General features: G+C 44.2%; 1 protein-coding gene across 1 annotated transcript in view; it reads left to right on the plus strand.

Moving 5' to 3' along the window:
* Positions 1–27,015, plus strand: part of TRPC4AP (transient receptor potential cation channel subfamily C member 4 associated protein) — a 38,235-nt gene extending 11,220 nt beyond the window's left edge. Inside the window, exons 2-19 of the mRNA XM_065691623.1 lie at positions 504–632; positions 869–985; positions 4,019–4,076; positions 5,159–5,214; positions 6,633–6,761; positions 7,238–7,439; positions 9,369–9,563; positions 12,105–12,247; positions 15,476–15,607; positions 16,162–16,220; positions 18,465–18,566; positions 20,461–20,544; positions 20,855–20,945; positions 21,367–21,507; positions 23,067–23,175; positions 23,669–23,781; positions 24,023–24,229; positions 25,190–27,015. Coding sequence (XP_065547695.1) covers positions 504–632; positions 869–985; positions 4,019–4,076; positions 5,159–5,214; positions 6,633–6,761; positions 7,238–7,439; positions 9,369–9,563; positions 12,105–12,247; positions 15,476–15,607; positions 16,162–16,220; positions 18,465–18,566; positions 20,461–20,544; positions 20,855–20,945; positions 21,367–21,507; positions 23,067–23,175; positions 23,669–23,781; positions 24,023–24,229; positions 25,190–25,327 — 2,205 coding nt within the window. The 3' untranslated portion in view covers positions 25,328–27,015. The remainder of the gene's footprint in view (positions 1–503; positions 633–868; positions 986–4,018; positions 4,077–5,158; positions 5,215–6,632; positions 6,762–7,237; positions 7,440–9,368; positions 9,564–12,104; positions 12,248–15,475; positions 15,608–16,161; positions 16,221–18,464; positions 18,567–20,460; positions 20,545–20,854; positions 20,946–21,366; positions 21,508–23,066; positions 23,176–23,668; positions 23,782–24,022; positions 24,230–25,189) is intronic.

Below are 27,015 nucleotides of genomic sequence, written 5' to 3' on the forward strand. Positions count from 1 at the left end.
TGACCAATAATAACTTCAGGAATTCAGCTGAGGAAATACTCATTACAAGCTGAATGTGATGAGTAATGAAGCCTTTCCATCTTCAGTGCTCTGTCCATCTTAGAGTATCTTGATAGCAGTATCTTGATAGCATCAAGGGCACCCATTTTCTCTTCCACTGACCTGTCAAGTGGAGTTCTACCAATATAGTTAATCAGACACTAATGTGTTCCCTTTTTAAAATCTATGATCAATATAAAAATATGGCATGAGATGAAATACTCTCAATGATAACATCTGCTTTAAGCCCCCTCCTGCTCAAAATAGTTAGATCATCTGTAAAATTTTGCAGCTATCAGTCCTGAATAAATGCTGCATGGAAAAAGGTACTGGATTTGTAATGGTACTCTGTACCATAAATTACTTTGTGGGATATTCTGATGCTGACGTTTTGGGGAGGTGATAAGGTGGTTTTCCTGGTTATGAAGCATTTGACACGTGGAAATTCTATTCTTTTGTTGCAGATCACAGAGGCCTTGTTAAAGGAAAGAGATAAACAAGCAAAATGGAGTGGGATTCCCTTGCTTCTGCAGAAGCTGTATCAACATAGCCACCCAAACAGCGATTTCTCCCAGTGCCAAAGCATCTTAAAGGTACTATCTACACTGTTCTTCCTGAAAGCTAGGGATTATTTTGTTGTTGCTTTCTTTAAAGTCTACTGTGATTGTATTCAAGAGTATTTACTGTTTGTATGATAACATCTGTCAGTTGGCTGGTAGATAAGGACTGGGAATGTGTCATTGATCAGTCAGTAGATCACACAGGTAGTTGGAGATATTTGTGTTATACTGATGAACAGTCTTCTCTTTGAACTTTCTTTTGTATACAGGAAATTTCCCCACTTCTTTCAATGGAAGCAGTGGCATCTGTTACAGAAGATAAAAAAGCTGCTCAAGAGTCCACTTTCCCAAATACATACACGTTTGACTTATTTGGAGGAGTCGATGTAAGTGTTTTTTCAACCATATCAAAAGATTTCTCTGTGATAGTTGTACCGCTGAGAAATCTGTGAGGTCCTTGAGACCTTTGGAGCTTCTAAGTAGAAGCCACAAAATGACTTTAGCAATTTGATGTTAAATGTTAGAATTGTGCCTGTTTCTGTTAACCAAATGTGAAAAGGGTGTATTTTCTGAGGTGTTCCATCATCAAAAGTGAGGTGCTTTTTCTTATATGATATAGAAGACTTGGCTGTTTCTTCAGACAGTATGGTTTTAAGGTGAAAAAGGTGAGACCTCTATGTTCTCAATGTAAAGAGTTTCAAGTGGTTTAGAGTTGTGAGATTACTACAGTTGCTATGAGAGCACTGAGCTTTTCCCTTACCACTGAAGGATGTGTGGTGGCTCTTTAAGCACACTAGTGCACTTCTTTAGCCAGGTTGTCTGTGTTTATAGCTGGCATGCAATAAGGACTGCTTCCATGATGGAAAAGTTTTTAAACAGACCTCCAAGGTTTCTGGAGACATTTATCTTTATTCAATATTACACAAATACCCATTTGCTCAATTGAATGGTGACAGACTGTGGGATTTCAGCTTTCATTAGACATGTATGATTTGTATTTTCTGGTAAATTAATTCATAGAATCATAGAACAGTTAGGGCTGGAAAGGACCTTAAGATCATCAAGTTCCAACCCCCCTGCCATGGGCAGGGGCACCTCACAATAAATTGATGACCCCTTTTTAGTTTTTCAGTCTAACTAAACATTGTCTTGGCTAATTCTCTCTTATCGTGCCTTTACTTAGGTAAAACTTGTGTTTAGGTTATGTTGTTTTGAAATCAGTACTGGTTTAGTCACTGGTATCCTCTCAACTGGTTTTGGTTTGGTTTTTTAACTTGGGCTGGAGATGGTAAATATCGGCTGCACTTTAATTATCTGGTACTATGGCCAGAGATTTGGCTGACACCAGTGGGTTTAATGTGGTTAAAGGCAGCTGTAGAAGCCTGCTCTATGTGCTTTAAAAAGAGGAGTGTAATCTACTGGTTCTGTGTATGCCATGTGCTGACTCCACATTGCAGTTGCACTTTGAGCTGTGAAGCACGAGTAACTTGGAAGGACACTAAATCTGTATGTATGTGTGACAGGAGGCTCCTTAAGATATTTTTGGATTCTGATAGCCTTTACATCAAGAAAGAAGAAAAGCACATTTGTATGTCCTGCCTTTATATGAATACATACAAAATATTACCCAAAAGTACAGGAACATCATGGTCCTTGGATCTGAATGCAACCACATTCCAAGATATAAGATCTTGTAACTCCCTTTCTCCTCCTTCTGCCTCTGGTGAGGCCCTGGCACAGGTTGCCCAGAGAAGCTGTGGGTGTCCCATCCCTGGCAATGTTCAAGGCAAGGTTGGATAGGGTCTTGGGTGACATGGTCTAGTGGAAGGTGTCCATGGCAGGAGGTTGAATCTGGATAATCTTAAGTTTCTTTCCAACCCAAACCAGTCTGGGATTCTATAAAATGTATATTCCTCTTTTGTTGTGGTTTAAACACAGCCAGCATCTCAGCACCTCACAGCCACTCACTCACCTTCCCCTTTTCCCCCCACCAGGGCAGAGTGGGGAGGAGAATCAAATGAATATTGAGATACGAACAGTTTAATAATTAAAATAAAGTAACATATCCTGATAATAGAAAGAATACCAACAATAATAATAGGAAACAACAAGAGAAGAAATGAAAGCTCAGAACACAAGTGCTGCACAATACAATTGCTCAGCACCCACTGACCAATATCCAGGCTGACCCAAGCAGTGATCTGGGCCTTCCAGGTAACTCCCCCCAGTTTCTATACTGGGCATGATGTGCTGTGGCATGGAATACCCCTTTGGCTAGTTTGGGTCAGGTGTCCTGTTTCTGCTTCCTCCCGGCTTCTTGTTCCCCTCCTCACTGGCAGAGCATGAGAGAATGAATGCCCTCAATCAGGGCAAGTGCTTTTGAGCATCAACTGAAACATCAGTGTGTTATCAGCATTGTTCTCAGAGTGAAGCCAAAACACAGCATTGCACCAGCTACTGGGAAGAAAAACAGTTACAGCTGAAACCAGGACATTCTTAAAGTTGCCGGTTTACTTATCAGTGGTTAAAATGGGCAGTGCCTCCAGTACTATTGGATGTTTCCCTTTGTGTCTGGGTAGATTGTTCATTAAAAGACCAAGTTAAACTGGGACAAGTAAAGAGAGTAGGTTGTGAAATAGAAGTCTATTCCTAGTTGGCATGACTCAACCAGGTGATGCCTACGTTGCACTTAATGATTTTAAACTGAACTTTAAAGTTAGGGGCTTTTTGCAGTGCTTCCTGCAGAAGTCATCAGTTCCTTCTAGTGGTTAACTCTCATTTTAAAATAAACTGCTAGAACAGCTGAAGGTCAGTCCTGCATCTGACTATCTGAACATCTATCAGAGCCGTAGCCCTAGTCTTGGGAAGTTGACCGTTACATTCCCGACATAGGTGAAGTGTTGTCTTCATTTCTATGTGTAAACGTGGATGTTCAGCACACACAAGGTGCATGCACAGGAGCAGTGGCTTGCTCTTTGGTGGTGAGTTTAAAATCTGGAGCAACTAAGTTCAGTTATATCTGGACCAGGAATGTATTCTGAAGCCCAGCAACACTTAGGGATGCTAAATTTGCATCTCTTGCAGATCATTGCTAAAGGGATATTATTCTGGGAGATGTGTGACAGCCATCTTTGATATTACCTGGATGCATGTGAAATTACACCCTTTAAAGGCTCAAATGTTTTAAAACTTGCCAGTGGAAGATTGTCTTATACAACTGTTGTTATTTCTTTAGGGTAAATGCAACTATTTTTTGTCAAGGTAACTTTGCCACCAGTGGGGTGTGACTGTAGAGCTGCCAGTAATCACCTCTGTGGCTTCAGCTGAGACAGGACTAAGTTTGGATTTATCACTGACAAATGAATTGGTTATTTGTATCTCAATGATTATTCCCTTAATTCTTTATCTTGTTGCTACAGCTTTTAGTAGAAATTCTCATGAGACCAACTCTTATCACACAGAAAAAGAAACAGAAAAGTAAGTAAATGGGTGGATTTTCTTTTTACTCATCTTGTGTTCTTATTCACATAGAAATTCTTGTATTTCTCTGTTCCCATACCAGTGATTTCCTATTCCTAAATGAATCATTGGTTTCTTTGTTCCCTCTGGTACTGATTCATGATGGGATTTAGGATAGTCACCTGTTGCAAAGCACAGCTCAGTGCATTCGTGCACTCAGCATAACATCCCTCAGTGCAGTTAATCTGCAGTCAGTGGAAACTTTCATTGTTACTGTGGCTATAGCTGCTGCTAACAGTTATTAATAATCCACAAAACATCCTTGATGTAATAGGAGTTACAGAGATTGTGAGATAATGTAAATGATGCTGTTTTCCTGGTCTTGGCATAGTAACCAGTTTCCAGATTGCTGGAAGGAGAACTTGCAGGTGGGGTGTAGTAGCTTCAGCACAACTTCCCTGCTGGAGCAGCTTTGGTTTAGTGTTTTCATTTCTCCTGTCTGTCATTCTGGTTCCCTGAACCCTTCTGAGCAAAGGAAATGTCATGGTACACTCCATGCCTGGCAGCCAGGGAGCTTCAAAGGTGAAGTAACTTCTTGAATTTGAGCTGGAGGCAGCTGTTGTATGTCTGTACTGAAAACATACTTTGAATATTAAAATGCTGGAATAAATGAGATTGAAAGGTTTGCTATGAATTCCTGATGCTGTGTGGAGAAAACTCCCTCCATGTTTAACAATTAGAACTAATATGTATCTCAGGAGTTTGTCATATTGACGGATTTTGAATTGATCTATGGTATTTTCCTAAAATACTCTTTACACCCACATCGTTTTCTTTTGTGTCACTAAGATGTGTCCTAGACCACAAGTACATCTTTGTGGTTCTAGGCAGTGCTGAGGCGAGCTTTGGAAGAAGCCATATGAAGGTCAGGTATAGAGTGTTTCTTTCTGTTTTCCATCCTCCAAAGCATTTGCACTTACGGTCTGAGCTAGGAGTTAGCCTGAAATTCTCACTGTTGTATAGCTGTTGATGTCACTATGGTGGATGTTGGTGCTCCTCAGCAGCATGTAGCTATTGAGTGTCTGTGTTCTTCTTTGCAGTAAGCGATGACCTGATCAAGGACTGTTTAAGCATACTGTACAACACATGTATATGTGTAAGTACCACTGCTGTGGAAGCGTGTTTTCTGGGCCACCCTGTAATTTGATGTGTTACTCAAATAATTTGTTTTCTCAGCCACATTGTCAAGTTTAAATCCTCTTTTTGGCACTTTGTGCCCATATTTCCGTAGGAAAGCCATGTTGTATTCAAACCTCAAATTTGTGGCTGGGAATGGATGCCTGCTAACCCATGCTACAGCTCATCTAGTTCAGTGATAGTGCTGGCAAAGTGTTTTAAGTTGGATTCTGCAACTCCTTCACGTACTGAATATTCAGCTTGGTTGTTGGCAGATCAGTGTTAGGGAAGATACTTGGTTAAAGGCCTATTGCAGCTCCTTGCCTTTAAAATGCTGAAGCTAAAAGCGCATGCCTCGGGTGATGCATGCAGGGAACATCCTCAGGATTAAGATAATCCCACATTTCATTATGGCACAACCCAGGGAGCACTGTGGAACAGAAACTTAAGTAAAAGGCAGTTACTGGCTTGGAGCTCTTCCAAAGACATCAGCTCGATCTCAGGAGTTGGAGTCTTAATAGATCCTGTTCTCACTGTGTGTGCACATGGGAGTGGGAAGAGAGGGAATACTCTTTTCCTGACTGACATGATGGTTATTTAACTGCATATAGTGCAATTTTTGCAAACTGTGCATGGCATAATATGCTAAGAAACAAGTTTGCAGTGTATAGAATAGCTGGTTTAATTCAGTATAACTGCTCTCTTGAATGAGAAGTATTCAGGATTACAAAAACATCAGTGCAATATTAAGTGCGTTTAGGCTTATGTGTAAATATTCAGGAAGTATCTAGTTCTGTGAGCACCGGTAATGTGTCAGTTATATATAATAAACAGCTTTGCAAGTGGCAAGGATGTAGTTTCATGTTTAATACCAGAAAGGACTGGCTGTGCTTTCAGCAGAGATCAGAGCATGAAAGCTGACCTTAATGAACTCAGTGATGAACCCAGAAGTCACGGGAAAGCATGAAGTTGGGTTCATCACTGAGTTCAGTAGGGCCAGTGCTTGATTCTGGTTGCTCTGCCAAGCTGGGAGTGATACTGACAGGCATCTGGGATGTGCTTACATACCATGGAATGGAGCTGGTTAGAGTTCACATGGGGAACCAGAGGTCTCTCTGAGGTATTTCTATGCATGCAGTGTTTCATTTTGATTCAGGCAAGTAAACAACTGCCTTGAGATGAAGCCTCTCCTCCTGGAGCCTGGTGTTTTTGCATGTTAACTTCAGGCAAGGACTGTTTATGGTGTTTTAGTCACCATAAACACAATGTTTCCTGGCTTCAGGGGTAGCAGGTTAAACAACACAGCCTCTGTAAAACTGTCCTGCATGTGCCTGTAACTTGTGACTTCTCAAGGTGGGCTCTGACTTTGGGTCCGTGTGTGCATTTGCTCCTCTCTAGACGGAAGGAGTCACAAGGCGATTGGCGGAAAGAAACGACTTTGTATTGTTCTTGTTTACACTGATGACAAACAAAAAGACATTCCTACAAACTGCAACGCTCATTGAAGATATCCTGGGAGTGAAAAAGGTCGGTTGCTGGTTTCTTTCTTTGTATGGCTTTTCAGGCCAGGAAGGACAGCTGTCTCTGAGTTGCTGAAGATAACCCTCTGAGCAGGCATCCTCACCTCTTAAAGCTTATTTGAAACCTCCATGTTAACAGTGATTATCAGTCACATTTCCTACAGCAGCCAAGTGATGCATGTGGTCTCGTAATGCTGTTGCAGAGCTTGCAGAGGGTGGTGTGGGGTGAGTGTAACCCTGCCAGAACCCTGAATGAAATGTCCACATACATTCTGTGGAGAGGGTCAGACACTGGAAGCTGCTCTGAGGTCTCCACGCACCCTTCTCTTCTCCAGGCTGAACAGCCCCAACTTTCTCAGCCTGTCTCCATACGGGAGGTGCTCCAGCCCCTGATCACCCTTGTGGCCTCCTCTGGCCTTGCTCCAACAACTCCATGTCCTTATCGTCACATGTGACTTACTCTCCTGATGTTGCCTCCTCTAGGAAATGATCCAGCTGGATGATATTCCCAATCTTGGGAGCCTGGTGTCCAGTTTTGATCAGCAGCAGCTTGCGAACTTCTGCAGGATCCTTGCTGTCACCATTTCAGAACTTGACCCAGGCAGTGATGACAAGCACACGCTGCTTGCCAAAAATGCCCAGCAGAAAAAAAACTTGGGTCCTTCTCGAGCTGAAATTAACCAAGGTAATTGTTCATTGGGAACAAACACAAAAGAATCTCAACGGTGTGTAAAGTTTCCGTCTGCTCAGTATCCCGTCTGTAGCGTGTGTTTCCAGAGGATACCATAAGCAGGCTGTCTTGCAAAGCATTTCTATTTATTCGCTTTCCTCAAGCGGTTTCCTGGAAACAATCTTTTCTGGTAATGAAACTTCCTTTGTAGATTTTGGTTTCATACAGGGTTGGTGAATAGGTGAATTAATATCTGTCATTTCAGCCCTCGCTGAACTAAGTGGGTTAAAATAATTTGGTTTTGTCTTCTATCCCTCATGACCTTCCCTTTAGCAGCTCTCAAGAGTTCCATGTCCTCCTTAAAATAGGAATTCCTGAACTAAACTGCATGCAGCATGGTTGCTGTTGGAGCAGTTCTTTCTCTGCTTTTATCTGGCCTTATCCTGAGCAGGATGTCTGTTTTTGTCAACAAGGAAAATATGTTTAATACTAATCATATTCCCCCCTTTAGCACACCAGACTTGGAAATCTGTGGGTCTAATACCAGTTTAACTTTGGGCACAGGGCTGGTTTCCTTATTTTGCTGAGTACTTCAGATGTGAAAGTCTTGCCCAGAAGGATGTGTGTGAATTTAAGAGATTTAAAAGTACCCTCAAATGCATAATGTCTTTTTTCAACTCTTCTTTCATGCTTCTGAAGCAGATGTTTGCGTAGGCCCATGCCAGACAATTTTGGGAAGTGGAAAAAGGGGTTTGGAGCTGGTTCTCCTGTTTTCCAATGTTTTGTGTTAGGCGTGAACAGGAAAGCTCCATTTGTAACTGCTGTCACCTCTACAGCATCCAGGGAAAGACAGACACATAATACAGCAGGCAGGAGCTGCAAGAAGCTTTAAAAGGGTTTGTATTGTCTTCTGCCCTGTGATCACCAGAGGCTGCTAAGAGCAGGGGACAAGTACACATAGATGTGGGTATGAAGTTTAGTTGAACTGAATGAACTTGAATCCTGCAGAGCTGAACTTAGCCAAGGAAGTGTTTAACTAATCAGTTTTTGTTTGCCAATTAGACACTGTATCTAGGACTGTAAAGCATATTCCCTGTTAAAATTATCAGGAAGCTGCTTCTTTCAGACATGGTACCAGCAGGCAGAATCTCAACTCTTTCACATAGTCCTTTTTAGGTTACCCCTGCAGTGTGAAGACTCAGCCATGTAGCTATAAGAAACAGGGCTGTAATTCAGTTATTCTGTGAAATCTTTAGGACAAAAGGCACTTCCCCAAGCATTTTGCAGACGAGGGACTTCTGTCCTTGAGTTGCTGTTTCTGAGGGTGCAGTTCCACAATTGAAACCCTCTGACTTGGGGCTGCTGTTACGTGTTTCCCATCTGTTTTGTTCCATGAAGAACTAATTCAGGAAATTGTACTTAAAAGCACAGCTTTCTACCCAGCTCCTGAAGTGAGCTGGTTCAGTGTGCAGTGAGACACACCACAGGAGGTAAAGAAAGGAGGTAGCATCACACAACAGAGGGAAAAGGAGGTGGAGCTGCCCCGTCAAAGGGCTCCTCCTTTATTTCTGCCAGCTTGATTTTTCAACCAGATCAGTTCCTTGGTATTGACTCGCTATGGACTGGAAACCAGCAGTGCCAGCAGAGGGAATTGGCTGAAAACAAGCAGGGGTAGGGTCAGCAGAGTAGGGTCGAACTAGTTACACAAACCAGTTTGACACTGGTTGGATTACGTCTAGGGTGTGTATACTCTCTGACAGTCCTTAACAGGAGAGTGCACTGACTTGTTCCATCTTTGTATCTTTTTAACCAGATAGATTTAGTTTCTGTGCACTCTTCTGTATTACTAATGGAGGTGTTTTGGTACCCTGTGGTGTAGAGGATGTGATGAGTGTTGTGTTGGTTATTTTCAGTCATAATAAATACTTGGATTTCTTTTTTCAGCTACACTTCTGAATATTCCAGGCTTCATTGAGCGCTTGTGCAAACTGGCAACACGGAAGGTGTCTGAAACAGCAGGTACTTCTAGCTTCCTCCAGGAGTTGGAAGAATGGTACACCTGGCTGGGGCTGGACAATGCACTAGTGCTTGATACACTGATGAGAGTGGCAAATGAAGAGGCAGAGCAGAGCAGTACAGGTATCTGGCTTGCATTCTTCTAGCCACCAGTAGCTGCTGCATACCTTAACCTTCTACAGTGTTTGCCATGTGTTGCTTTTCCTTTCCCATTTCTTTCTTGGAAAACCACCAGCTCAGCATTTAGGTCTGACTACTGTTTTGTCCTCATGTAGTACTGATTGTTTTTTCTCATGAACTAAAGTTAGCAGAAGGAAATGTGCCCTTTGCATGCCTAAATAGCACTAACACTGTAATACTATACATCCTCAGCACTGATCTCCTTTGGAGTGACAAAAATAACACATACCTGAGGTAAGTGACCTCACCAGCGTTTTGCTCTAAAACTTAAGCTGATGGCTTTAGGTCCAAATACTTGGTCTCAAGCAAGGCATCCCTCCTTTTAAAAGGAAAGGTAGTGCCAGGAAAATTAAGTAAGTTAATTAGGAAATAAAATAACTGTTCCAGGTTGAGTGTGTGGAAGTGTTAATACAACCTTAAAAAATGCTTTGAGGGGAACATAGGGTTTGTTTCTTCACCCTTACAAAAATGCATTGTATGTCTTGGAGAGCTCAAAGTACTTGGTAATGTCATGAGAATTAGCCCCAAATTTTGATACCTACATCTTTGCTTCTGTGCTGCTTTAGAAAACTTTCTTCTTGCCCAGCTTCAGTAGTTCTGTAGCAAGTATTAGAACTTCTGAAAATACACAAAAACCCCCATGAAATATGTCAATAGCAGCATTTTTCATGTAGCTTTATACACACCAACGTGGTGAAAAGGACAGGGGGAATGGCTTTAACCTGCCAGAGAGGGAGACTGAGCTGAGCTCTTAGGCAGAAGCTCTTCCCTGGGAGGGTGCTGAGGCGCTGGCACAGGGTGCCCAGAGAAGCTGTGGCTGCCCCATCCCTGGCAGTGCTCAAGGCCAGGTTGGACACAGGGGCTTGGAGCAAGCTGCTCCAGTGGAAGGGGTCCCTGCCCGTGGCAGGGGTTGGAACTGGATGAGCTTTAATGTCCCTTGCAACCCAAACCAGCCTGGGATTTTGTGAAACCAGAGAGCATTTGGTGTTCTGGAGCAGAGTTCTCAAGGCTGAGGTGGAACATGCCCAGTCACAGCTTTTGACCCATGACGTCAGTCAGCAAGCAAACCGTTGTGGTTTAGGCCCAGCTCGTAGCTCAGAACCACGCAGCTGCTCTCTCACTTCCCCCCCACCCCCCACCTTCTTCCTCCTCCTGCTCCTGGAGACATGGGGAGGAGAATCAAGAGACTGCAACTCCCAGGGGTTGAGATAAGAACAGCCCAGTAACTAAGGTACAGCACAAATCACTGCTGCTGCCACCAGTGATAGTAATGATAAGGGGAATAACAAGGGAAGAGAATACAACCGCTCACCACCCACTGACCAATACCAGCCCTACCTGAGCAGTGATCTAGCCCTTCGGGGTAACTGCCCCCTGTCTATATACTGGGCATGACGTGCTGTGGTATGGAATACCCCTTTGTCTAGTTTGGGTCAGGTGTCCTGTTTCTGCTTCCTCCTGGCTTCCCCTCCTCCCTGGCAGAGCATGAGACTCAGAAAGTCCTTGGTCAGACCAAACATTACTGAGCAGCAACTAAAACCATCAGTGTTATCAGCGGTGTTCCCAGGCCGAAAGTCAAAACCACAGCACTGCACCAGCCACTAAGAAGGAGGAAAATTACTGCTACTGCTGAACCCAGGACACAAACCCAGATGCATGTTCCCAGAACACTGCCTCAGTGTCCAGTAGCTTGTGGCTTGGGGACTCTGAGTCAGAGTTGACGTCTGCGCTTTTGTGCCTTTGGTGGTTTCCTTCCTTTGTGTGTTTGCGTAGTTACTGTTTCTTCACATGGGGTTCAACAAGCATTCATGCTGTCCTGTGGCAGGCAGGACAGTTCAGCCCTTAGATACGTTTTGTGTGAGCTAACTGTTTTCTGAACTGCAGCCTACAAGTTTCACTGTATCTTTATTGACTTTCTCTGTGTCACTCATGATTTCTGTCATGCAAACATAGAATGGTGTGGGTTGGAAAGGACCTTAAGATCATCTCGTTCCACCCCCCCCGCCATGGCTTGTTATACCCTATTTCTGCACTTAGCAGTATAATTCTAGACAGGGCTATGACAATTATTTACCTGTGGCCTTAAGTATACTGGTACTGAGGTATGAAAGGAGAATAGGCAAATAGTAAATGCTTCTGATAATCTCACCCCTACCTTTATTACATTTTCTGCCATGTCCTTTCTGGTGCAGTAATCTGCTAGTTCATAGAGGTCATACTACTTATTTTAGGTAGACTATGTCCTTCATCCATGGAAAAAATAAATAATGTTAAGAAATCTAATTTTATTTTATTGCAGCTCTATTTTTCTCTTCTGTAGCATTTAATGTAAGTTGGTTCTTTGCTGCATGGCACTATTTTTAATTAAGATTCAAGCAGCTGTGCTGGATTTACACCTGAGGTGTTTCAGTGTACAAGTAATAGCTGCTACAAATTCTTTGCTGTTGAAGCTGCCTCAAGCTTACATCTTTGCCATCTTTTCAGAATCTTCAGATGAGAGTGGCTTAGCCAACACCTCGACACGAGCACAGCTTCCACAGCCCATGAAGATCATGCACGAGATCATGTATAAGCTGGAGGTGTTGTATGTTCTTTGTGTGCTGCTCATGGGGAGACAGAGGAATCAGGTGAGCACTTGAAAAGGGTCACTCATGCAGAAGGTAACGTCTCCTTAAATCTAAATACTCATGAATTAGGTCATGGGCACAAAAACATGAGGGGCAAAGCTCAAGGTGTAAAGCTGGGCAAATCCTGTCACCACAGGGTTGCACAAACAAACGTCATTGAGAGAGCATGAGCCATTGAGCAAGGCTTGACACAGGTCATGCTGACCTGTTGCGGGGGGTGGGTGTCAGTCTGCAGAGCTCTGGATGGGTGCAGGAGGATGCTCCTGGATGAGGCATCCTGTCTGTGTGTGAGGAAAGGTTTGGATGTACCTGGATGCTTCAGGAGCTGCAGTTACGTGTTCTTCCCCTTCTTGGTGTGCTGGTGACTTGCTCAGAGCCCATTCATTCTTCCCCTTCCCTGGTTGCTTTCACTTCTGGAAGATTCTCTGGGGTGACTGGGTGGTTTTTGCAGTGTGTTCCCATGTCTCAGCTGAGTGTGGTATTAAACTTCCAGCTGGGAGGATACACTTCAGGGCTGTCTGCTCTAGGCGCTGCCTAGAAATCTCACTCATTCGCTTTTGTATTTCTTGCTTTCAGAATGAAAAATAACTTGTTCCCTGCCTTCCATAGGCTTATGGAGAACCAGTCACTGAAGCTTGGCTGTATTTTGCTAGAAACTGGTCAAAAGCATATTGTGAAGGGAAAAGTAAAGCAATCTGTTGGTGCAGTTTTGACGGATTTCCAGCAATGCAGCCTGCTCAGCTCAACAGAGCAGCTTGGAATAGCAGGGGCATTTGGATACCCTAGAGACTGGGTGGATCAGATTGTTCTGAGCTGTTGAAGGGCTCTTGTATTAGGCAAGAATAGCTGTATTGGGCCGTTGCTTGAGCACACTTTTTAAGTATTTTATTCTTTACTTGTAACCTCCTGCTGTTTAGGAGTCACAAATATGCAGAGTCTCTTAAATCTCTTAATCTGAATTTGAAATAAAGTGCTTTTGTAGTACAGTGACAAACATAACTCACCTGGTCACTCTGATACTCAGCACTGAAAAGATTCAGTATAATAATAACCAGAAGAGACTAGCAATTCTTGCAGCAGCCACAATCAGTACCATAAGAAACTCATAATCCTGTTGTACTTCACTGTTCTTAAAAGTACTTCATTGCTTTTAGAAGTACTGTTTCTGTTGGGCATAAACCCGCCAGAGCATGGATCTGTTGGGAGGAGGGTTTTTTTCCAATTGTATGGAGTCAGATAACTGACCCCTGCCTGGTTTCACCACAAGAATGCAGCTTTATAGATACTCTAGAAAATACTTGTAGCTTGCGCTCATCTTGCTGCTGCCTGTTCAGGGAGGTGAAGGGGCTGGCTTCCTGGGTCACTTCTAGGGTGGTGCTGTCAAATGAGACAAGGTGGACAGTTTGCTGCTGGAATAGCTAGCTTTAAACTTGACCTTTTTTTTCAATTTTCTGGGAAAAACAGCTCTTTATTCCTCCTCTGCTGCTTCTGCCCCTATGCAAACAGGGAAAGTAGCTAAGGATAAAGCTGGCAGCTCACTTTACGGGGCTGTTTCAAGACTGGAATTCTTGAAAGACTTGAGTTACTTCATTCCCAAATACTTTTTGTCCAGAGCCAGGTCTTTCAGTAAAATCCACTGCCTTTGAAACAGGTGTGAATCCATTCCCCTTCCTGAGAGGCAGCTGGATGAAGAACTGGAGCTGAGCTGTTCTATGTGGAAAGCTCCAAAAAGCAGGAAGCTCAGTGTCTGCAACAGCACTCTCACTGACAGTCATTTCAGTTGCTTGATGGGATCTCTTTTCCTATGAGGGAATAATAGCACTGATCTGTGCTATCAGTCGTCCAGTCTGAGCAACCAAAGTTCTTGCTGGTTTTATGTTGGACTAATTTTGCATAGGATTTCTATGGGACATCGCAAACCTGCCTCAGTCCACTGTGATAATCAACATAATGGTTTGGCATTTGCTTGAAGCATGATGCAGCTTCCTGACAAACTCAACTTGTTGCTGGATGGTTACTCTAAATCCTTGGTTTAAACCTGACTACTGGCTAATGTGCATGAATTGGCAGCTGTGGTAGCAGTGGCCTGGCTCGTACCTGTTGTATGTTAGGGATGATCGTGTTCTTGGGGATAAGTGGTGTTTCACTGCAGATCTGTGCCTTTGCTTCCTTCTTATTATGGTCACACTCTAAATTGCTCTCCTTATGTATGTATAAGGAGATATATATATATATTGTATGAAAGGCAGTCAGCTGAGTTACTTGTTCCTGCTACAGGGAGCTCAACTGCATGCAGCAGAAGCTCATAGTAGTGTTAGTGGTGAGAAAGAAATAGAGCAACTCGTGTGAAGCTGAGCAGCAACAGGAAAAGCTCACAGGAGTTTGAAGAATGAATATAGAGCAGGGGTTGTCCTGGCATCTCTGGGCTGAGTAGTTGTGAGGAGTTTGGGGTCTGAGGGGAGTGCATGATCCAAAGGCAGTGACTGTGACTCACGAGCTTTGGCATGCAGCCATCTGTCAGGTGGGAACTTGTGAGTTAAGTAAACTTGAATACATCTGAGATTAGGGAAGAGTCATTTGGAATAAGCAGGTTATGCTCTGGGTGGAAAAGAGCAGATTCGGGAGTTAAAGTGATGAGCACAGAGAGAGCTCCTCCTATAGTGAGGGACTGAGGCTCTTGCAAGCAGCTCATATACTTGGTTTAATGTGTTGGGCTTGTGCCATTCTGGCCACTGAGGGACTACAGGGAGTGCTTTGTTCAGAGAGATTGCTCAGAGCTGCTGTTGTTGGAGGCTTGTGACTAGACCAAATTGTCTGAGAGCATTTTAAAGTGAGGGAGCACCAAAGGACTCCAAGCTTTGCAGTCTGTTAGGGTGGTGTGGGTAAGGTGGGAAGGAGCTGCATGCTTCCTCAGGTGTGATATTCAGAGATGTCCAGCAGCAGGAATGTGATTTCCATATAGATAGGAATGAAAACCAGTGCTTCCATAGGCAGGGTGGTTAACTGAAGCATTGGCTAACAGCGTTCTCCCAGAATGTCTGGTTTTTACCCATCTCCACCAAATGGAAACTACTGTAGTGATACACCATAGTCATTGTGCATGTAACCACAAACACATGCTGTTTGCTAAAGTAATTCACTCTTTCTGTTAGAGGATGACATGATTGTGCCCATCTGTTTACCAGACTGTTCTGTCCAGATTGGGTATGTGCTTCTCTTGCTTTCCAGGTTCATAAAATGATAGCGGAGTTCAAACTGATTCCTGGCCTCAATAACTTGTTTGATAAACTGATCTGGAGAAAGCATTCAGCATCGGCCCTGGTTCTGCATGGACACAACCAGAATTGTGATTGTAGCCCAGTGAGTAACTTCTTAAATGTTATATTGGATTTTTATCCTATCATTTAATTCTGTGTGGTTATATTGAGTAACTGGGTGCTTGGATAAGAAAGGGAGATGTGCATTCATATTTTTTTTTGGTGAATTACTGCTTAAGTCTTTATCTTTGGTTCATGCTGGCAATTTAGGCTCTCCACTCTCTCTTAGTTTGGGAACTGGGAAAGGGTTCTGTGGTCCCCTGAGGCCAAAGGTGGAAGATGACCAAAATTAAGGACATGATAGCTAGTGGGTCTAGCAAGGAGAGGCACAGAGACCACAAATGGATCACAGTCAGGTCTTTTGGGGGGAGTGGAAAATTATTAACCATTTCATGCACAGGCTGGGGGACAGTCTCCACTTCTATTTTGGGAAGCCTGCAAAGTGCAGCCTTCTCCATTTATGAAAGTCACTTGCTCTGCTGCCCAGATGTGTTTGGTTTGGATAGGTTTTTAGTTCAGCTCTTTCATGTCAGCTTTGGTAACTAGTGATATCCACAAATAAAGCAAAATCTGTTGACCTTTCTTGTCTCTTTTTAGGACATTACTTTAAAGATCCAGTTCTTGAGGCTTCTTCAGAGCTTTAGTGATCACCATGAGTGAGTATGGAAAGCTGTGGGAGACTGGGGCTCAGTGTGCTTGGTTGCAGTTACAGTGGGTGTCCCAAGCATGGTGTAGGATCCATGTGGATGGAACATTGTACTGTCCTTAAACGTGATTCCATGCTCATGTGCCTTTCAACTCCTGCTGTGAAGACGTTATGGACATGCTCTGCAGTGAGCATGTCTTAACATGTCTGTTGATGATTTAAAATAGCCCATTTTGCTTTGTGTTGCAATGAACTTAAACGTTTATATGATGAGTGAGCACTTTCTGGCTGAGGGAATAAGGAGGCAGCTTTCATGCTGCTCTTTATCTGTCTTTTCTCTGAGAGTTGGTAGTGAGCCAGTGTGCTCACAAGAGCACATATACCCTGTGAGGACATCTTCAGGTTGGAAGATCAAGGTGAAAGGCAACCTCTGAAGAGGTTAATCAAGACCGCTTTTCCTTTTTAAAAGGCTGCGAAGGCATGTTTGCTGTCTGAATGCCAGCAATAGAGAAGACCTGATGAAACTGGATGGGAAAATGTTAAAGGAACAGTTATCTGTCAGCTAGCCATTGGGAAGCTAGGTTGGAAACAGGAAGAAAGCTTCTGTTTACCTTCAAAAGGCAGACTTGCAAAGGTTGAGTCTGCTGGAATAGTGATCTATAAATGCTGTACTGTTGCTACAAAGGTACTTGTTGCTCTGTTCTGACATGTAGAATCATATCTAGAATCATATCTTGCAGTACAGTGGCCTGTTGCTCTAATTCAGTCCTGCAAGGTGGTGTTCTGTTGCTTACAAGCATCTGCCTTTGAGGCATATGGCACTGCTTGCCTAGCTGCTCAGATGTGCAGCCAGTGATACTGTGTGTAGGCTTGATCTAGTACTGGATGGAAATGTCAACCTTTTTGATTGTGCAGGATTAGCTTTAAGACTGGGGAGCTGCTGGACATACTGTAAGCAGAAGGGTAAGGCCAACCTATTGTAAACCCTCCATGCAAGACATTATTTCCCCAGGAATCACTCCAGGTTTTCCAATAAAATCTCTTTAGATGATATTCCCACTTGAATGACCACTACAAAGATCTCAGGCTTGTTTAAACAGAGTTTTCACCTGTAACATTTGAGCAAGTGGAATGTGTGGAATCTGGTTCGGGGTTTTAAATAGAGTTGCATGAACTCACAGATATGCTGAGTTAGCCGAGGACAAGATGGGAGCAAGTACTTCTGTGCTAATATTCAGTAAGACTGTGTATAAACCCATACTTGTGGGACTGTTTATTGTCTGGGGAGAGAGGCTGTATTTTCATTACAGAAACCTGTTGATCCAGATCAAAAGAAGCTCCATGTGACAGTCTCAGTGGGCACTTATCTGGAAACCAGTGTTTGAAGCAAGAAGGCATCCCCATCACCTTTCTGGTCTAACAGTTTATCTTCTGTGTAGTTGTTACGTTATGAATAGGTTCTCTTTGCACACCTTCACAGTCGTCACTGCATCCTGTGCTCCTTTAGGACTCCTGAAAATGCAACTTTGCAGTTGATTCTGAGCACTTTGAAGTTGGAGGGCTCTAAGGGAACACACTGGCATTGGGCGGGCAGTCTCTCAAAGGGAGCCTCTGGATTACATTTCTACTCCATCAGTCTTGTTCTGCATTTAATTTACTTTACAGCTAAACTAATTGATTTTCATTAGGAAAAGTTTAGTGTTTGATAATGAATTCCATGCAAATCCCTGGGACTTGTATCCATCCCTCTTCTATTTTCTACATTTCATGAAGTGTTTTAATCTATCGAGAGTAAACAGTTTGCTCAGAGTAGTAAAATACCAGGGTGATTGAGGACTTTTCTTGCAGTGTCTACTTTCTGAGATTTACTACTGACAAAGAGCATGGTCACTATAGGGCAGAGAGAAACTGTAGGAGGCTGTGGAAAAAATTGATTTATGTCTTCTGAAATTCAGCAAAATGTTGCTGAGATTTTAAAAACCAAAGCATAAGATCCTGAACAGCACAGAAACACCATCTCTGAGGTGGTCAGTGTTGAAACTGGCATTTGGTGGTTTGGGAAGAGGTTCACACCACAGCAGGTAGCTGGCCTGCCTTGGGAGTGCGCTGTGGTGAGGGGAGCAGAGTCAGGTAGAAGCTGCTTGCCTGGTCCTGCAGCCCTCATATGTGTGTAGCTTTACTCTTCATGGAATTGAACATTTGCCTCGTGAATTCATTGCATTTTCTCCCCAACTCCCCAAATGTCTTGCTGTAGGAACAAGTATCTGCTCTTAAACAGCCAAGAACTCAATGAGCTGAGTGCAATTTCCCATAAAGCAAACATCCCTGAAGTTGATGCAGTTGTCAACACAGACAGGTGAGTAGGGATAAAGGGTTTATTGCAGCAGCTTCTAGAGTTTTGCAAGCACTTACATTGGAGGATTGATGTCACCTGGTTTATTTGAGGTCCTTCTGTCCAAGCCATTTGCTTTAGTTCCAGTGTTTCAGCAGGAAGTAGCTGGGTTTGTATGATATTCATGGTCTTTAGCAAAGCTAAAATGTGCTTGTGCTCAGAGTAAGGCTCTTTATAAAACAAAAGCAACCTGAAAGAGGGAGTTTTGAGTTCATGGACCAGACTCTGTCATGATGTGCTTTTCAAAGGCCTGTATGTCTGGCCCTTCTCACTACGGGCACAACAGACAGACCTGGTGAGTAAACTGGCATCCCCCAATGCGTGAATTGCTGCTACTATTAAATCTTAGTTAGAGATTCAGGAGCAGTCTGTGCACACACAACAGCCATTTCCAGTCTGCACAAACAGATCTACGTGTGTCTACTCCATCTCTATTTTAAGAGCAGCTAATAACTAGAAAAAGCTAAATTAGATTAACATGTTAAACCACTTATGAATCTCTAGTGTTAGATTTGAGTACCTGTTAGATTGACTATTTTGATTTAATAAGCTCTTTAATACATGATTCTGATGCACAGACCTCCCAAGGTGAAGTATTTGCAGAATTCAGTTGTCAGGATACTCCCAGAGTATGAGCTGGGCCCTGGGCTCCCAGAGCAGATTTACTTCACTTCTAAAGGGAGTCCTCTAAGAGGATTCCTAGATTAAAAATATTATAATACTGTGTCTAATTGGGAAGAAATGGTGTCTGTATTACTCAGATCCTTCCTTTCTAAGCACAGGTACCCTTCTGGCTTTGGTCAAAAAGGAGTGAGTATTTAGGAGGAAGAATTCACCCAGTTAGGAGCACACTAAAGGAGTTGGATCAAGGGGTGTAAACAGCTTTTTCCAGCCTGCAAAGTTCCTCGTCTCTCTCAAGTGCCAGTGAGAACAGACTCAAGCTGCAAAACAGCTGCTTCCCACAAGGGCTTTGTCAGCTGGCCCTTGACTGCCCAGCAAGGGTACTGATCCAGTACGTGGCAGTTAACCTGGGTGTATCTGCTGAAACTGCATCCTGGGGCATTTTGAGTAGGAGGGTGCAGCTTGAAACGCTTCATTCTGCCTCTGCAGGGTGCCTTGTGTCATCTGACAGGCAGCATTTCTCAGTTTCTGACCTAAACTCGGTATCTTTTTCACCCTTAGCATTTTGTTTCCAAGTTGATTTTCCTGATACGTGAGATCATATAATGGTTTGGGTTGAAGGGACCTTAAAGCTCATCCAGTTCCAACCCCCACCTGGCCTTGAGTACTGCCAGGGATGGATCAAGGCATTGCTTCTGCACAAGGTTGCTGTGGGTAGATGCTCCACTGAAGATGCTGTTTAATACAGATAGCATTGCAGTTCCACAGTCTCTGTGCTTTTAGTGCTACACGCATGAAGGCTACTTCATGTAGCATTTGGGTTTCCATACTCTGTCTCCTTAACAGAACTTAGAGCTTCCTTTACGTTTGAGCAAAAAAGGCCTGTGTTTCATTCCTAAGCACAAATGTGGTATATGTGGCGTTTTTTTCTCACTCTTAAACCCTCCAAGCTGTGAATTTGGTATTGTTGAAATCATAACAATTTTGAGAGGAAATGAATCATTTTTCTTTAGGGATTGTTTGGAAGTCATGTTGCAGCTTTTTATTGCAGAAGTTCATCAAAGGCAGTGAGGAGAGTTCTTCCATTGGTAGAACTAGCAATGAATATTTGTACTGTATATTTAATACTGGGATTTTGATTATTAAAAGCTCTGGAGAAGAGACTGGATTCAGTGTTCTACAAGGTACAGAGCTTACAGCCCTTCCATTCATGCTGTGATTTCCTCATGTGCTCTAGGAGTCTTGTCTGCGATGGGAAAAGGGGTTTGTTGACCAGACTGCTTCAGGTCATGAAGAAGGAACCGGCTGAATCCTCCTTCAGGTGGGTTCACTTGCTCTGGAGCTCTTTTGAGTTGACTGGGAAGTCCGTTTGTTTTCCTGCAGCTTATAGCCATTGAAAATGATAACCTATGAAAAGATCTGGCTTCGTTGCACTTGTCTACTGTGGTAGTGCAGGTGAGGGAGAATGCCGGAGCTTGTGTTGAACCTCAGACCCAGCACAGTGACTTTCTGCAACAGGTCTGACTCCAGCTTTAGATTGGAATGAAACAGCTCAGGAAATTTGATTTACACGATAGTTGTGATAAATACTCCCCTTGCTCCGAAATGAAAACCTTGTTTCTTTCTCTCAGGTTTTGGCAAGCAAGGGCAGTTGAAAGTTTTCTGCGGGGCACCACCTCTTATGCAGACCAGATCTTCCTGCTGAAGAGAGGACTCCTGGAGGTAATGAAGTATATAGAATCATAGAATGGTTTGGGTTGGAAAGGACCTTAAGATCATCCAGCTCCAACCCCCTGCCATGGGCAGGAACACCTCACACTAAACCATGTCACCCAAGGCTCTGTCCAGCCTGGCCTTGAACACTGCCACAGATGGAGCATGTACCACTGCTTTTGGAAACTTGTGCCAGCACCTCAGCACCCTCACAGTAAAGAACATCTTTGTTATATCTAACCTGAACTTCCCCTGTTTAAGTTAGTCACTGGGATTAATTTAACAGAACTCTGATCTGCATTATAGTCTTTAGCTCTGTCTTCTCAGAACTAAACCTGGAGATAGCTGTTTTAGTGGTTACATCAGAGTCTGTGCTGTACTGTTGGCTTGGGCTAATCTGAGGCAATAACATGTTTTCCTCCCATGCCAGCATATTCTCTACTGCATTGTTGATAGTGAGTGCAAATCACGAGATGTGCTTCAGAGTTACTTTGACCTTCTGGGAGAACTGATGAAATTCAATATTGATGCATTCAAGAGGTTCAACAAGTACATCAACACAGATGAGAAGGTAAATACTTGCAGAAGCTGTGCCGAGTGGGTCACATTACACACATTACAACACAGCCAAACAGCACTAAAGCTGAGATGCATCTGATCCTGGTGTGATTGTTGAGCTTGGTGCACAATTGACACTAAGGAGTGAGCTGCCAGAGACTCTTCACAGGCATGTATGTTGCTGCATACACTCATGTTCTCAGAAGTGTCCCAGCTCTTGCGAGTCAGCAGGCACTGGGCTGCTCAGAAAATTCTGCCCTGTTGCATGATCAGGCAGGGCTAAGGTCAGGGTTTATGGTAGAACATTTCCTGTGAAGTCACTGGGGTTTGGGTTAAGTTGATAGTTGTGGTCATTGAGACAGGCTCAAAAAAATCTTTTACTGGAGCTTTGAGGGTTCTTCATGGAGATGACTTTAAATACTCAATATTTGATGCTGTAGAAAAACATATATTCATGTTACATGAATTTACAGGCAATTGCATACAAGGCTGATGTAATTACCTATAAAACTTAATTGTATATGTAGATCAGGAATGGGCAACTCTATGCAGAGTGGTTGCATGCTCTTGTGCACTTTGTGCGTGTAACATCAGCTGTTGGATAGGCTTTGAGTCACCTCATATTCCTGCTTCTGTTACTGAAATGTTTCTCTGGTTGCTGTTAAGTCTGAAGGACCAGGGAGGATAGAAGCAGAGGTGCATTTAAAAGAAAGATGTATTTAATTTCAGGTGGTTTTCTGGTAAATGAATTCAGTCCTTCTAGAGAATCTGTCCTTATACTTTGTGTGTGCTTCCTATTTATCAAGCTATAATTTCTTTAATTGTCATTCTGTATTTCTCCACATTATTCCTCCCTAGCACTGTCTGCTTGTACAGAGTTAAGTGTAGGAAAACACGGAGCTGGAGGAACTAGAGAGCCCAGCAGCTATGCTGACTCATTTCCCTCTTTCAAAACCAACAGTGTATGAAATCTTGGCTTCATTGAAGTGACCTAGCTTCAAAAGAGATTTGAGTGGTGCCAGGACTTTGGCATTTTCCTTTGCCATAGTGTTTTTCAGGTACTTGCTGTAGGCATCCTTTGGCCAGCCTTCAGTGCTGGAATTGGCTTGGGCTGGATGAGGCAAGCCCTGGAGTATGGATCTCCTCTTATTCTTGTTGGGGATAACAAAAAAGGAAATGACCCTGAGCATTTGGGCATTCAGAACTGACCTCTTCTTTCTGAAGGGAAGGGGAATTTGTCCATGTCTGAAGCCTTACATTGAAGTGCAAATTTTGGGTGCTTGTGCTCAGAACTTCAGGTGGTTTCTCCAATATCCTTCAAGAACTGTTCTATTACAGTGTTAAACACCTGGAGAACACTTAATGTTGCTCTACTTGCCAAGCCCTGTTTGTAGGTTTTCCTAACTGACCTGTTCCCCTTCTGCCACAGAGTAACTGCTTTAGCACACCCCTTGGCCGTACCTATTCTGAAGATATGAAATGCTGTTCTCAAACCTCCTCTGTGGGTGTGCATGTAGAATGGTGGTCTTGTTGGGTTTCTTTAATGCAGTACTAAAAAATATTTCTCTTTAGTTCCAGATATTTTTAAATCAGATCAACAGTTCACTGGTTGACTCAAACATGCTTGTTCGCTGCATTACCCTGTCCCTGGACCGATTTGAGAATCAGTCTGATGCTAAAGGTAAAGAATCACAGAATCCCAGACTGGTTTGGGTTGCAGGGGACCTTAAACCTCATCCAGTTCCAATCATGCCACGGGCAGGGACCCCTTCCACTGGAGCAGCTTGCTCCAAGCCCCTGTGCCCAACCTGGCCTTGAGCACTGCCAGGGATGGGGCAGCCACAGCTTCTCTGGGCACCCTGTGCCAGCGCCTCAGCACCCTCACAGGGAAGAGCTTCTGCCTAAGAGCTCATCTCAGTCTCCCCTCGGGCAGGTTAAAGCCATTCCCCTTGGCCTGTCCCTACAGGTCCTTGAATAAGAAGTGGTGTTTGGGTGTTTGGTAGTGGCAGTGGTTATTTAAAGTCTGGGGTTTGAAAACTTTCATTTTAGACTGAGAAGCACCACTCTGCATGTTTGTTGCTGCAGTCTGAGCACCAGCCCTTACTGCCATGTTGCTTGGACCAACCTGCCTGAACTTTAAGCACCTGATGACTGTCTCTTTCTTTTCGCTGCAGTTGCAGAAGTCCTGTCAGAGTGCCGCCTGTTGTCATATATGTCCCAGATGTCCATGAGAATGTCCTTTCTTTTCCGTCTCATTAATATTATTCATGTACAGACACTTACACAGGTAAAGAGCTGACAGTAACTTTGCAGATTGCTGATACTGTGTAGTGATGAACTGGGCTGGGAGTAGGGAGGAACCTGCCTTCTCTTCAGGAGATTCATGTCCCTTCTTGATACACATAGGAGCTCCTCTTGCTTACCATAAGCATGATTTGTAAGGATGTGTACAGCTGATACCTCAGGGTGGGGGTTATGGTTGGTTTGGAGTTTTCTTGCCTCACCTGCTGTGTCATTTTTACCTTTAGGAAAATGTCAGTTGTTTGAACACAAGTTTAGTTATCCTAATGCTGGCCCGAAGGAAAGAAAAGCTGCCTTTTTATCTGCACACTTTGCAACAGATGGAATACACAGAAAAATACCCAGGCTTCATCCTGAACAACTTCCACAGTCTCCTGCGATTCTGGCAGCAGCATTACCTCAACAAGGATAAAGACAGCACCTGCTTAGAAAATGTATGTGAGCCTCTTAGCATAGCAGTAATCAGTCATAGCAGTTTGTCTGCTAGTCACCTGGCAAAAATGGGAAGTGAGAGGTTGTGAAGGGACAGAAAGGAGCAAGCTGTGCTCCAGAGTGTAACTTCATGTAGTGCTTTTCACACCCTCTTCCTGGTCAGGTCCCTTCCGCAAGCAGTCAAACATCACAAGGTAGATGCTGGGTTTTCCTGCAAGTAGGGCCTTAGGTCTTGCTCTGGCACACAGTGAAACTTGCTAGTGCTGGGTGGGTTTGAGAGGCAGGGCTGGTGAGGTGAACAGCCCTGCATGGGGGTGTGGAGGCAGGACAGAATCCACCTTTCACATTAGTTAGCACCTTAACCAGACTGTCCTCTCTCTTCTGGTGTGGCACAGTGCAGGAAAACAGTCTGGTGTAGCTGCTCCAATACAAGGCAGCTGCCCTGCTTACAAGGGGGCATACAAGGGACATACAATACAAGGAAAGCAGCCAACTCTTTTCCACTTGAGCTGGTCTGTCTTGGGCACTAAGAAGAGGAAGAAATGACCTGTGATGAGAAGACAGCTCCCTTGTATATGCCCTAGAAGGCTGAAGGGAGGTTGCACAGGTTCCTTCCCTGACTTTTCAGTGATTGAGTGGCAGCTTTAACAGATTTTAATGTGTTTAAGGAAGCCCTTCTTTGGTGCGTATGTAACTGCAGAACACAGCCATATGGCTGTCAGGAGTGATGTGCAGGCAGTCTCCTATAGATGAGGTACCTGAAGAGGAGCTTCTTCCCACCCCTTCTGCTCCCTGCCCTGGCAAGGAGGGGCTGAACAGTGACGCAAAGGGGTGGGCTGGGCAAATCAGGTTGAATAAGAAGCAATTTCAGTTCGCTCTGCTGAATGCCTTTGGGATATGCCTTCTGCTGCATGTCAGTGCCTGTGGACTTCACTAACCAACCTCTTCATCTCTTCCCACAGAGCTCATGTATTAGTTTTGCCTACTGGAAAGAGACTGTATCTATACTGCTCAGTCCAGACCGGACATCCCCCTGTGCCATAGTTAGCTACATCGACGAGGCGTATATGGACGTTGACAGAGACTTTGCTGAGGAGTAACTCTTCACTCCCACTTCTGATGGACAGCGCTTGGAGGGTCCCTCACAGCCCATGGATTTTCAGGGATATGCTGTGGAGTGTGTGTGTGTGCACGGCTTGGAACCGTGGAGCATTGCCCCAACCCCAGCCCCACCCCCTCACCCCCCCATCCCCATCTCTGATCTCTAACAGATGAGACTGAGAGCTCTCTGGGCAACACATTCAGGGATGTATCTTCCAGCTGTTCTGGGATAAAAACCATTACCTGCAAAAACCAGCCTCTTTCTTTTCTCTCTTCCCAGCCCAGCATGGCTGGTCAGAGATCGTTCTTTGCAGACCCATGAGGATGCTCTGTATGTGCAAAGGCTCCCTTGGGCGCAACTCTTCTGTTGCGGTTTGGAACCAGGGGTTTGGGGTTGGTTAGAGTGTGAGAGTGTGTGGTGTGTGTGTGTGTGCGTGTGTGTGTGTGCTTTTACTTCCTGAGAGCCCCAGCTCCAGTCACCTCTTTACTATCTCCTTTTGGATCATTTGGTACTAAATCTGTGCGTTAGGAGAGAACCTCTGCTCCTGCTGTCTTCCCCTTCCCACCTGAAGGTGTTACAGTGCTGTGCAGAACAGACATCTCAGCACTGGGACAGTTGCAGCAGGGGCTGGCTCTTTCACAGAGCATTAAAATGTACTAATTTTGGTAAATTTGCAGCTTGTCCCTTCTTGGGGAACTAATGTGGTTTTAAAATCCTCTTAAGGACCATTGCTCTTGATCCTGACCTGCTATGCCTGAAGTCTTATGTCAGTCTCTGCTTTCAGTCCTTAAGCAAAACCCACACACTAATCTTGAAGTGCAATATTCACTGGAGAAGTCAGTTGTTTTCCTTGGATCTGTTTTAATCAGAATGTGTTAAATGCTGGGAACACACACTCCTGGTTGAAAGGAACGTTGTGGGATATGTTGGAAAAGGGGGAATTGGCATTTGGCAGTCCTGATTGCCAAACCTGCACCTGCCCTGCCTCCTCACCAGCGGTAATAGTGTTGCTCCAAGGCAGATCCCCAGGAATGAGATAACAGCCTGAAGTCCTGAGCCACTGCATTTGAATCAAAAACTCTGTCTTGCAGCTCCAGCTAAAGGAGGCCTGTTCCCTTTGAAACACTTCTTCACTTTTCTGATTTGATGAGGTGGCGGCTCCAGCTCTGTCCTGGCTCCGGGGAGGTACTGGGGAGAAGATGTCCCAGGGTTGAAGCATTGTCTCATCATTGCCAGCAGAATGCAGCTCACTCTGAGGGTCCCTGTGCTGGGGCCCTGGGTGAGGAGCAAGGCTCCAACTCCCCCCGTGCAGGGCTTGCTCTCCCTATCCACCTCTCTCCTCTCCCCTGTGTCCTGCTCTGGACTTGCAGATGGTCCTTTGCTTGTGGAGGGCTCAGAGCTGCTGAGCTTGTGCATTAACCTGGATTCATGCAGGAGCTCCCGGGATCCTTGTGTCCCACCTGGGGGCTGAATGCCTTGGGCAGACCCTACCCTGGTTCCTCACTGCAGACCTGCAGCATCAGGTCCCCCCTCCCTGCCCCTTCCCTCCCCTGAGCTCATTTCTTTCTCCTCTGTACTCTTTTTGTTCTTGGGTACTTGTGGCTTTGGTGTATCTTTGCTTCTTCTTAACTGTAATAGATGTACACGTAAAATAAATGCTTCAAATTAAAAAGGCTTTTAACGTAA

This window comes from Lathamus discolor, chromosome 11, assembly GCF_037157495.1.
Source record: "Lathamus discolor isolate bLatDis1 chromosome 11, bLatDis1.hap1, whole genome shotgun sequence".
Taxonomy (NCBI): domain Eukaryota; kingdom Metazoa; phylum Chordata; class Aves; order Psittaciformes; family Psittacidae; genus Lathamus; species Lathamus discolor.